This window comes from Micropterus dolomieu, linkage group LG01 (assembly GCF_021292245.1).
Source record: "Micropterus dolomieu isolate WLL.071019.BEF.003 ecotype Adirondacks linkage group LG01, ASM2129224v1, whole genome shotgun sequence".
In the NCBI taxonomy this organism is placed as follows: Eukaryota; Metazoa; Chordata; class Actinopteri; order Centrarchiformes; family Centrarchidae; genus Micropterus; species Micropterus dolomieu.
This window is the reverse complement of record NC_060150.1, coordinates 35,013,857-35,025,526: the sequence shown is the minus strand read 5'-3', so window position 1 is coordinate 35,025,526 and position 11,670 is coordinate 35,013,857. Positions and strand designations below refer to the sequence as shown.

Genomic DNA, 11,670 nt, shown 5'->3' with positions numbered 1-11,670 from the left:
CTGACCATAAAGACAAGTTTAAAACCACAATTATGTGCTTATACCAAATGGGAAGGTAGAAAAGTATGTTTTTAATTTCCTTTTTAATTAACTAACCTTTATATGTCAGATTTTATTGTGACCCTATTCCCTAAGACCCAGACCACTAGCTAGCATGAATTTACATATTAACCCATCCACACAACAGGTCGTGCTGCAGGGCAATAACAGGCTAAAACATGTAACCCAGTTCATGCTGTAGTTTTGTCTCTCTTTTTCTGACACAGGTGTAGGTAGCGAGACATACCTCTGAAGAATGTGCAGGGACATGTAGAGCTGGGGTTCACTGGTGGCGGGCGAGCGCACCAGTTTACTCTTGGTGTGGGCTGACACGATGGTTCCATCAGAGAGGGAGAAACGGTAGATGGGGCTGAATGCCTGGCCGTGGCGGAGCACTGAGGACACACATGTTTTTATATGAGTAGATGTGCACACAACATTTCTTGCGTAGATGATTCACTTGTATACAATAATGAGCAACCCACTCTGGGTTTCCCACTTTGTATTGTTAAGGTTTTCAGCTTTGTTGAAATAGTGATTTGATTGAGAGCCTCAAAGCAGCAGCATAAAAGAGACTTTAGCTTAGGTTAGAAGTTGGTTTGACCCATGATCAAATCACTATTTTATACACATGCAGTCGTCTGACACCAAGACCAAAGGAAGGAATTATCAAGAGCCAAGAGTTAAACAGGATACTCTTTGTAGTAAGTGGCATTACCTTCCTGCTGATGTCTCTTAGCAAAAGACATCTCTCCGTCATTCTGCAGGTGGAACCTCTGGATGCAGCGCCTCACCAGATCCTCCCAGCCCGGCTTCATGGACGCCCTCAGGAGACTGGTATCCAGGGATGTTATCTTACCTAAACACAGAGGACCGGATTAGGGAGGCCTTATTCAGAAATGGAAGTAAGGATTTCTATAAAACATGCACAAACCAACACCAGCTGAGCTGATGGGGATTGAATGTCTCTCTCCAACATAAATATGTACAGCGGCTATAGAAGATGTTCTTCACTTGGCCACTCTGCTGCACAAAAGCTCTGTAGTTTGATCTTGAAAAACTATTGAGGATTTACTCTATTTACATTTCGAGTGCAACTTGTCAAGAGCTTTAGCTAGAAGTTTCTTCTGTAAGTAAGGCACTGAAATTATCTAAGGTGGCTACACAGAATTAGACAAAGCAAACAGAAGAACAAATAGGGTCAGTGCAAATTGTTGCCATTTAGAAACTCAATACAACAGGTAGAAGGATTCATTTTAAACATCACTAGGTCAGCTTAGTCTCAACTATCTGTCCAAACAAATACACCCATGCTACGTGTGTAAACACACGCACTGTCACTCGTAGCAGTGTAACAGTTTTCCCACAACAGGCTGCAATTTAAATGGAGGCAGTGATGCATTTAAAAAGGGCCGACAAGCAGACTGCTGCTTGAATGACAGCCATAGGGACAGACTACAGCCTTGTCACACAAACATTCATAAGTTCTGATGGGCAAAAGAAGACTGCAGGAGAAATACTTTTTAATCAAAGACATAAAAACCATACTGATGATTAAGAGTCAGATGTTTATTTTATTCATAAATGTGCAATCCTAGCAAACAGGTAAACAAATGTAGGCAAGCATACATGCACACCTACAGAAGTCTGGATGAGGAACTACAGTAAATTACTAGATAGATAGATAGATAAAAAAGTGAGGAACTTTGAGTGTGTCTTGTGTCTGCATGTGTATGCCACACAAAAAAATGGTAGCAACACATCAAAGAGCAGGTAAAACTCAGACAACTGTCTGCATTGATGCGCCAGTGTTCAGACAGATACTTTACCTCCCAGAGTGCAGACAGAGGTGGGCAGTGTGTTCAAGTAACATGTTCAATCCTAAGGGCCTTTACCAAGGATATAATAATCTTTAAATACCTAAACTGTAGTGTGAAGTGATTTATAGGCTGGCGACAAGGGATGAGGTGGTGCTGAGCATGTGCCTGAGTAGAGACACTTTTTGCAAAGCAGCTTTATTCAAACAGCTGTATATGTGAAAATGCAGTATGCAAAGGGGAGCAGGGGATCTAAAATGGCTACTATGATCGCCATGCCCTATTAGCCTCTACTGGACACTGTTTTTCTGTGCGATAAAAAAAAAATACATTTTGTCTGCTGGAGTAAGAAATCAAGTTTACTGTGAATGTTCTTTTTCACTGTATTAGATTGTAGTTTCTGGCTGTGTGACTGGTTCGTGTACCTTGCAGGTCCTGGCGTGTGGTAAAGCTCTCATGCGTGGGAAGCATGGGTCTTTCCTTCATGGGCACCCTGCGAGCCACACAGATCAAGCATGACTGAAAGTCTAAAAGAGAGAGAGAGAGGAGGAGAGAGAGAACAGAGGGGACGTATGGAAGAAAGAAAAGAGTAGGTAGAGGATGTAACAAAGAGGACAGGGCAGAAACAGAAGGGATAAAGGGGGATGGGGAGGAGAGAGGAGAGGGGGAGGATGGGGGCGTGAATGATAGAGACAGAGGGAGGGAAAGAAAATTAAATGTATGTTATTCCCAGGCAGCATAATTAATACAGTTATTAATGAGCATGGGGATCAGGGCTCTGCTCCTTTCATGAGGAGGAGCAGCTATCACTGGCAAGGGAAATGACGAAGTGTGACCTTTGAAGGCGCTTGTGTGTGTGTGTGTGTGTGTGTGTGTGTGTGTGTGTGTGTGTGTGTGTGTGTGTGTACGTACATGTGAGTGCATATATGCGTGTGTACGTACATGTGAGTGCATATATGCGTGTGTACGTACATGTGAGTGCATATATGCGTGTGTGTGTGTGTGTGTGTGTACGTACATGTGAGTGCATATATGCGTGTGTGTGTGTGTGTGTGTGTGTGTGTGTGTGTGTGTGTGTGTGTGTGTGTGTGTGTGTGTGTGTGTGTGTGTGTGTGTGTGTACGTACATGTGAGTGCATATATGCGTGTGTGTGTGTGTGCTCTGGCTGGTCTCACATACAGTGCCATCTCACACAGACAACACCTCCGTTGGCCCAACATTAAAGATTGCCATCGCTCAATCATGACAGTTGCCTCTAACACACACAGATACATGATACCGCCAAGTCCAGGACTGAGGTGACCCCAAAAGGTCTGCCATCCAACTTTCCTGTGCCAGTAATACCCAGGAGCCCACACATATGTCTGGCAACATAATGCATGCCAGGGCTGACACACACACACCTCACTTTGACTTGTAAACAGAGCATCTTGGGTGGTCCGGCCCTAAGATCTGTGAATCTTTCTAAATTCTCTTGGGTTTCTTTCCCTCTCTCTCGTTCGTTCGTTCCTTCCTTCCTGTCTCTGGCTGGACAAATTCCTGCAACTGTAACCACTGATCCTGCCTTGCTACTCTCACACATACACACAAACGCTGACACACCTCTGGCCCGGAGCCAAGTCAGTGTATTTGCCAAAGTATGGCTGGCAAGCAGCTGGTGCACAAAGGAAGCCTGAGAGTGAAACATTTGCATTTTCCCTTATTGTTTTAATTAACCACTGAGTTATAGTTTGGCAGTGGGAAATTATAGTGGCTCATTAAAATCCACTGAGCAAATAGGATTTAACTTTAAAATATTGCATTTTTAGAGCATTGCGTATCACTGCTTTTCAAAGTGCTGGAAGTTTTTGGATAAAAAGGACAGTCACTTGTGATGGAAATTTACTCAAAACTACAGGATCTCAAGTTCCCGTCTAAAGCCATTAAAACCACTGGAAAAGCCCAGTGACCTCTCAGTGACTGAACACTGTAAGGAGAGCAGAGACAACATACAATTTAAAATCATTTCCCAGGAAAGGGGAGCAGATGTTTATACTAGTGGCTACTTGTGTAGCGTAGTGTTGATGTGCTGCTGTGTTTGAGAATGATTTGAAGGTTATCAAAAGGCAGCTACATCCTTTCCTTGTCCAGGTTTGTGAGGGATGTGCATGAATTATAGATAGGCTTTAATGACAGCTGCCCAGCCGCTCTTCTCCCTCGTGTCACTTAACTTTTCATGGATAGAAGTTGAGTGGCACCAGTGCTGCTCTTCATCAGTTGCTTATACCCCTTTTCACATGCAATGCCAGTTATACGGCTAAATATGGATAAATCTTAATGATCTATTCATAATAAATCTAAATGTAAATGGTTGCAACTGGTTATTGATTATTATTATATACGACAATTTCCATTCTGCAGTAATCATTTTCTGACATTTCTTAGACCGAAGCAAGCCTCTTAACTACTTTGTCTTAATCAAGGTCTCTGAGGTACACCCCCCCCTCCCCCACAAACACACACAATCTCCCTCTCTCCTTCCATACCGTCTCCTTCCTCCTTGATGGACTTGGGCTCTGAAACGGCAAAACACTGCATGGTCTCGTATTTCTGCTGCTCATGCTCGTGCGGCTCATCCTGGCTCTCGCTGTGGGGGTTGACCAGCATTCGGCAGTTGAATGTGTGACTGTTCCGCCTCGGACCCTCGCTGGACCACGGGACGCCATTCACTACAGGGGAGCAAGAAGGAGGCAAGGGAGATTTACAATGTGGCTTTCCGGGGATTTTTATTTGATGAATTTTACTGCGGCCAAAGCGAGGAGATCGGGAGCGAGTGAGCCAAGTGAGGCTACCGCACTGCAAGTGAAAGACATAATGAGAGCAAGACAGAGAAAATGAAGGCAGCAAAAGTGTAAAAAGGAGAGAGCAGTTGCTGGGTAGAGATCAGTCATAATGAGCAGTTGGAACCCAGTGCCATCCTTCCACAGCCATGCGTCACAGCCAGGCCTCCATATGCATGTCCTCTAAAACATCAGTGCCAATCTTTCTTCTTCTCTTCACTTACAGGGGCGTGAGCAAACACGCATGCGCACACACACACACACACACACACACAAAAAAGAAAAAGAGACATGTACAGTGAGACACACACACATACACACACACAACTCATTTAACTCTTAGCAAACTCGCATCACACTCCATCTGGTTTGTGATCTCATTCAGTGCATTGATAATCTCCCAGTATCTGGGACACAGCCCACTGATCGTTTCCAGGGTACTCCGCTCCCTGCTGCTCCCCCCACCCAGATGGCGGGGGCACTAAGACCTCAATCCAAGGCACCAGGAGAGAGGAAGAGAGGATGGGGAGAAGCGACTTAGAAAGAGCTCCTGTTGGGGCACGCTGACATACATTACAATCACCTCTTGCACAGAGGATATGGAAAGGTAGGATGTGGAGGAGGAACGGAGGTAGGTATGAAAGAAGAGAAAGGAGATGGGGGAAAAGAAGAGGGTCACACTGGAGGAGAGAAAGAAAAAGGCAAATGTCTGTCTTACAGAAATAAATGGCCTGTTTCCATGAGATGAGCAATGCAAGGATAAAGACAATGTTTTTCAGGGGGAGGCTAGGACATGAGAAAGAAAGAACATAGGAAAATGGGAACTTAGTGAGAATAACACAAATTGAAGAGAGGGGAAGGAAGGGCATGAGATGAGAATATAGGAAGGGAGCAATGCTGCTGACAGGGGAGAGATGCCAAAAAGGAAGTTAATTAGCTGAAAAGGGAGGGAGGAAGGAGAGATGAGCAAGAATGTCTGGGCTGAGCATCAGCAAAAGAGAAAATGAAGAAGCTATAGGTTTTATCCACGGTTCCAACCTTGTATATAAAGCTTACATAACATTTTCTATCAGCCAGTTTTCCCACATCCTCTCAAAAGCAGTTTAACTATAAACATTTTAGCGTTTTAATTGAACTGACCGCTATGAAACAGCCACCTACGAGATACCTGTCTGAACAGGGAGAAAAAGCCAGGGTGTAACCAAGAGCCTGCTAAGGTATAAGCAGAGGTGGGAGTGATGCAACATAGGGGACATACACATGGAGTTAGAAAAACGGAGAGAGAGACGTGGAAAACACAAGCAAGACACAAACTGACAGATAGAAAAAGCCAGAGAGCAAAGCAAATGTTTGAAAAAAAATATATATATATGCTTGAGGCTAACCAAGGGACTTGGGCAGCAGGTTCTTGATGAACTCTGCGTGATCCCCGACATGCAGCACGCTGTAGACACTGGTGTTCATCAGCTCCTCCTGGTTGTAACGCAGATACTGGGTCACGTTCTCAGACACAAACACGATGTTCCCCTCCATGTTCACCACAAAGAAAAAGCCATCCAGGGCCTGGAGGGGCAAATGAGAGGAAAAATAAGAGAGAAGTTTGTTTATTGATAGTTTTCTTTTTACACATATCAAATCTCTGACAGTGAAGGAGTGAGAAAAAACAGAGAGTAAAATATGTTTGACCACCTGTATTTTCCAATAGTACTGGCTGATCACTAGCTGCAGCTGAGTAGGTTATTAAAAGCCTAGTCCAACCCGGATATGCCCCCCCCCCACATAACTCATAAGCTAAATATGGTTCATGAACAGGATTTCCACAGCTTATTATCTTTAGTGATGTGCCACTTGTGCCTACGTTGGGGTGTTGTGTATCAGCTAGCATGCACATACAGTACTGAAATGTCTTATCAAGTTGTGTAATATGCACAACATCTACTTTGTACAAGGTGATTGGTACAATGTGTGCTGGGCACATCCATCACTCCTGCAGATGTACAACATCAGTGTGCCTGAAAAAGCAGGATAAAAGCATGTGCCTGCGGAGACCAGAGGAAGTGAAGGAGGAGGAGCACTTAATTGAAAGTATACAGCCCCAGGTCAGCCATTACACACAAGATGGTGTCAATTAGACCATCAAATCACCCAGAGCCCTTAAAGGGAATTCTGGTGGTTGTAAAGCTGTAAAATCGAGTGTCAAGATAAGAGACAAGAGACTCCTGCCAAGCTCCTAACCTCAGCTTAAATAATCATTACCTACACACCACACACAGTTTACATGCACTTTTAACAAGTCATGCATAAGCTATGACCCAAATAGCCTAACATATTTTCATGATATTATGCATATTATTGACTGTTGCATATTTGGTTGTCTTATCGTTCCACAGATACAGGACCCTGTGTACCTATAATCCACTGCCTGTCTCTGTAACTACACTGCATAACATCCCTGCGATCAACCAGCGGGCTAAACTTCGGGGTGTAGCGAGCTCATACACCCCAGGTTACATATGATCACATTGGGATATAAGCTTTCCCTTGCCTGCATTAACACAGCACGGGCTGAAAATAGACTAAAGGAGATCTCATCTATCACTGCATGAAGTGGAGCGCTTCCAAAATGCAACATGGTTGTGTAAGTCCACCATGTGTGAAGAAAGGCCATGTACTGGACAAGTAGGGCAAACACAAACAGAGCAAACACTTTTTAGTGCCAACTATTGCGTTCTTCCAGACAGTCTTGCATACTGCCATTAGCCAATACCTTAATTTACAATGCCCTGATTAAATATACACTGTAGAAGTGACTAAAGCTGATACAAATGAATACACTCTTAATAAACATAATCTACGCCAATGTACTCTCCACGTTGCACCTTTATTATTGTTTTATTATTGATATATGACTATATTGTTTAATCTCCCACAGCAATGTACAGCAGGCAGTGAATTGTTGTAGTGCAGGGAATAGGTTCTGGTCAACTTCCCTCTCCCCTCTGAGTGTTACTAATATTTATGATACGATACTGGTGCTTTGCAAACAGGGTCTCTCTTCACATAAATTCTTGCTAAACATGCTGCATTATAGCATGACAAAGCATTACTGTCTTTCTAAACACAACAGGTCTCTTGTGTGGCTCAGTATTGAATGTAAATACTTTTAAAGCACTGAGAATCAACAATTGTTGAGTTGTGTTTACTTATTTTTTAATGATATATTTACAGATTTAAATATAGTAAATATTGAAACTGTAGTATAATATTTGTATCATAGTGGCACTAGTAAATTTCAGAATATACTCAGTCCTAGTCTTTAAAGTCTGAATGGGTCTCTGACGAGGTCGTCATCCTACACATCAGCAACCGTACGGAGCACCCGGAATGCAAACTATATGCCACAACAGTCATGTGACAGGACAAGGCTTGCTCCCACAAGATTAAAACAGTAGCAAACTAATGTTTTCTTTCACTGCCTTCTCTGTGCTCGTGCTCTTGCATGAGAGTGGGCAGCAGAGAGGCCTTTGAGGAGGGTCATGGGGCGCGTGGGTGCATTTCCTGCCGACAGCCATTCTCCTCAGAGCATCCTGTAATGAGCCCGGGCTGGCGGACGGGGACATGGCTAGAGCAGGGAGGGTGTGAATGGCCGATCGCTGTGTTTTGGTGCTGCTGACAGATGGGAAAGCATGCAGGCTGCGCCGGGCTATATTTAGCCGGGAGTTAGTATGTCGATTCAGTGACGCTGGACCAGGAGAGCTATAAATATTCCATGACAGGACAGATCTGGAGGCGAATGAAGAGAAGATGGAGGGAGAGAGAAAAGAGAACTGAACAAGTAAGAGAGAGAAAGGGAGGGAGGAAGTGAGTGAGAGGACAGGCTCAATGGACTGATTCATTCGCCAGGCTGTTGCTTTCTTTCTCATTATACGTAAGCACTTCAGTGGCCCTCCACAGGACAACGAGGCCATTGCTCCGCTCTGTGATTTACACCCAATCCAGGGCAGATACAAGATGCTGGCAGCTTTTACTGCACACAGCTACACTCATGCACAACCACTACTGGCCTATTTGGGATTGGTCTCTGTGGATAACACTCTTTATTATATTCCAATAGTGATTTAAAGGAGGAGAATATATCCTGCACGAGTGAGATGAGTGTTCAGTGTGGGGTGTTTAGATATGACACTATGAATAAGCACGACAAGGCCCTCTACCCACCTCCAGCATCATTGGTCCCAAGGCATCTTTATCAATCACACTTTGGCCTGTTGATGAGACATCAGCCTTCTGTACCTCCTCCTCATTTGCTGCCGCAGCCTTTTCTGTAAACAGGAAAGTTAATGACAAAAGTTTAAAAGGCAAAATGTGTGATTATGGGGGAACAAAACCGCATCGCGAAACACAACACCAAAACATGTAGGTCAAAGAAAAAAAAAAAGAAAAAAACTAAACTAAAAGAAATAACAAGGAGGAAAACAATTTTTGCTTTGCCCCTAAAATTGACCTGCATACTTTTAAAAGAGGTCAGTTGTTGACAAGACTTAACAAGTATCTTTCTGGCTAACACAGCAAACACATTTTGTCCCTTTGTCAGAACATGTTGACACGGCTCAAACCCAAGCACTGAGCAGCAGGCAGAGTGAAAGGTTGTTGTAAATGAGTGTGTCAGAGCACGCAGCTGCCACGCTGGTGGTAGCCACTGGATGGCTTGCATTGTCATGTACCAAAAAAAAAAAAAAAAGAAAAGGAGGAGGGGGGGAATGGGGGGGGGGCTATTACGGAAACACTGACTGTGTGTAAACAACTCATGTCCCCAATAGAGCAGCAAGTTCTTACTATGTAGTCAAGAAGCAAAGGCAGGACATAGAAATGTTTACCCAAAAGGTTGACCATAAACCTCTCTCATTTTAAATCTTATAAATCCTGTGGTCACAGTTTTGAAGACTTTAAGTGTATTTTATATTCATCAGATTACTAATAGTAATTAAAACGATAAACTAGAGAATTAAAAATAGGGATTTCGTTCTAGGTAAATAAACCCAACAACTTCCTGTGATTAATTAAGAGATGTGACAGTATGAAATCTTGACAAAAAAAATCAAATATACCTAGACAAGAAATGGCTCAACAAAACACTCAACCTCTCTAAGCTGGTCTGAGGTGTTGTCACAGCAGATATACAGTATGCTTGTGATTCAGGTCATAAACTATGAGCAAAATATGAGTCTTCATTTTGTCCTGTTCCTATAGAACCACATCTCATTTTGGAAACTCTTCAGCATTTGATGCTCTTTAGCCAGGTGTTGCCTCCCTTGTCATATGCCTTTTTAAATAACTGGCAGTATCTCCTTGTAACCTGTACGGATAGAGAGTAGGGCTTGTTGCCTATACAGGTACGTATAGTCTATAATATTACCAAACTGGATTTTAGCAAAACACAATTACAATAATTTGACTAGCTACACGCTGATGTTTCAAAATAATAATAAGAATAGCGCCTTTGTATCCACTGCCCAATATACTGCCACAAAACTGAACGCAATGATTTTGTGATTGGTTTACTTAGGAGTGAAACAGAGTACCCTGTAAGCTCCTGTACCTGCACTGTGATGCTGTGCATTTGTCCATGTGAGTGATTGGGTTAATAACCATGCAGAGAAGCCTTATGTTCAGAGCGTAGGCTGCCCTACTTTTGGAGAAGATGATGAGAGGCGGAATATGAGTGGGCTGTTGGGGGGGGACACATTTAACTGTCACACCATGCCAAGAAGAGGGCTGACCATATGGTGAGAGAATGTTGTGGTGAAAAGCAAACAAAGTCCATGTAGTTTTTTTTTTGGTGTCGATGTATGAAAGCGGACGCAAACGCAGGTTCCCCCCCCCCCCCCCGCTCTGTGGGCTCGTGCAACACTGCGCACACCCACATTCATCTCTTTCAGCATTAATGATGTGTGCATCAGCAGGACCTCTCCAGGCCCAGCGGGACCCAGTATACCAGCACAGCTGCCCTGGGTACAGACCTATCACTCAATGTCAGTGCAGCACTCACTGGCTCTCTGTCCGTCTGCAGAACTGTGCCGCGGATAGATTTATAAGGGTAATAACTACATAATCTGTAACTGGCAAGACATTTGCTTTATAACTCTATTCTTCTCCCTCGTTTAACATTTTACATGTAGTGTATTTTGACATTTTTCACTTATGTATAATGAAAAAAAAATGTACTAAACCATCTGCTAGCAGCAGCTCAGCAGGTACTCTGCATCTCAGCCTCCAGCCAATGAGAGCTGGTCTTTGTGTTGGCAAGAGTAGTTAAGAGTGTAAAGGAAGCTGTAAAACTCTTGGCTATGCACTTATTTTATAGACTCTATAAACATATCATTACTCAACACATTGTCTATTAAGATGCAACAAGCTGGAAACAGAAAAAGCGCCAAACCTATGCTAAGCACACAACTCCACCCTGATTCTAAATCAGCGGAATGTATGCAGCCAGCAGGAGAGGAACAAACCAGGATGAATGAACAGCTTTCGGTAGGAGGCCACCAATCAGTGAGAGTTATTAAGTCACATTACAGGCCTATAGAAAGAGAGATTGTGTACTATAAACAATCCTTAGAACACAACACTAAACAGATGGCAGATGAGGTGTAATGAAAAGAACAAATGGTGGTGGTAAACTGCTGTAACATCCAATTTGAGCATAAAGACATCTTAAATGAGCTTTCAGTGCATCCCTGGTCCAACAACAGGTGCAACAAGAAAAATGACTGGCTGCTGAAAATGCTTCCCCTCTGAACTGTGCAATATGAGATGCAGAAGCTCCCCGTTAGCTATAAAAAGGTGTCTCTTGTTGGCCATTGAGGTCGGAAGAACAAAGCAGAAAAGCAAAGACTGTTTAGCCCTTCCCTCTGTGGTTCCTGTAAAAACACAGTGAAGCCTTCACAGGCAGGGGATGTCACTTTAGCCTAGTCTTAAGAAAAAGGACAGCGAGG

The 11,670-nt window shown here is 43.4% G+C and overlaps 1 protein-coding gene across 3 annotated transcripts in view; it reads right to left on the bottom strand.

The window, feature by feature from the left end:
* Positions 1 to 11,670, bottom strand: part of ncoa2 (nuclear receptor coactivator 2) — a 58,020-nt gene that overhangs the window by 19,466 nt on the left and 26,884 nt on the right. For all 3 annotated transcript variants that reach the window (XM_046066619.1, XM_046066636.1, XM_046066628.1), the window contains exons 5-10: positions 8,894 to 8,997; positions 6,061 to 6,238; positions 4,382 to 4,564; positions 2,282 to 2,383; positions 758 to 898; positions 287 to 434 (exon numbers count right to left, since the gene is read on the bottom strand). In XM_046066619.1, coding sequence (XP_045922575.1) covers positions 287 to 434; positions 758 to 898; positions 2,282 to 2,383; positions 4,382 to 4,564; positions 6,061 to 6,238; positions 8,894 to 8,997 — 856 coding nt within the window. The remainder of the gene's footprint in view (positions 1 to 286; positions 435 to 757; positions 899 to 2,281; positions 2,384 to 4,381; positions 4,565 to 6,060; positions 6,239 to 8,893; positions 8,998 to 11,670) is intronic.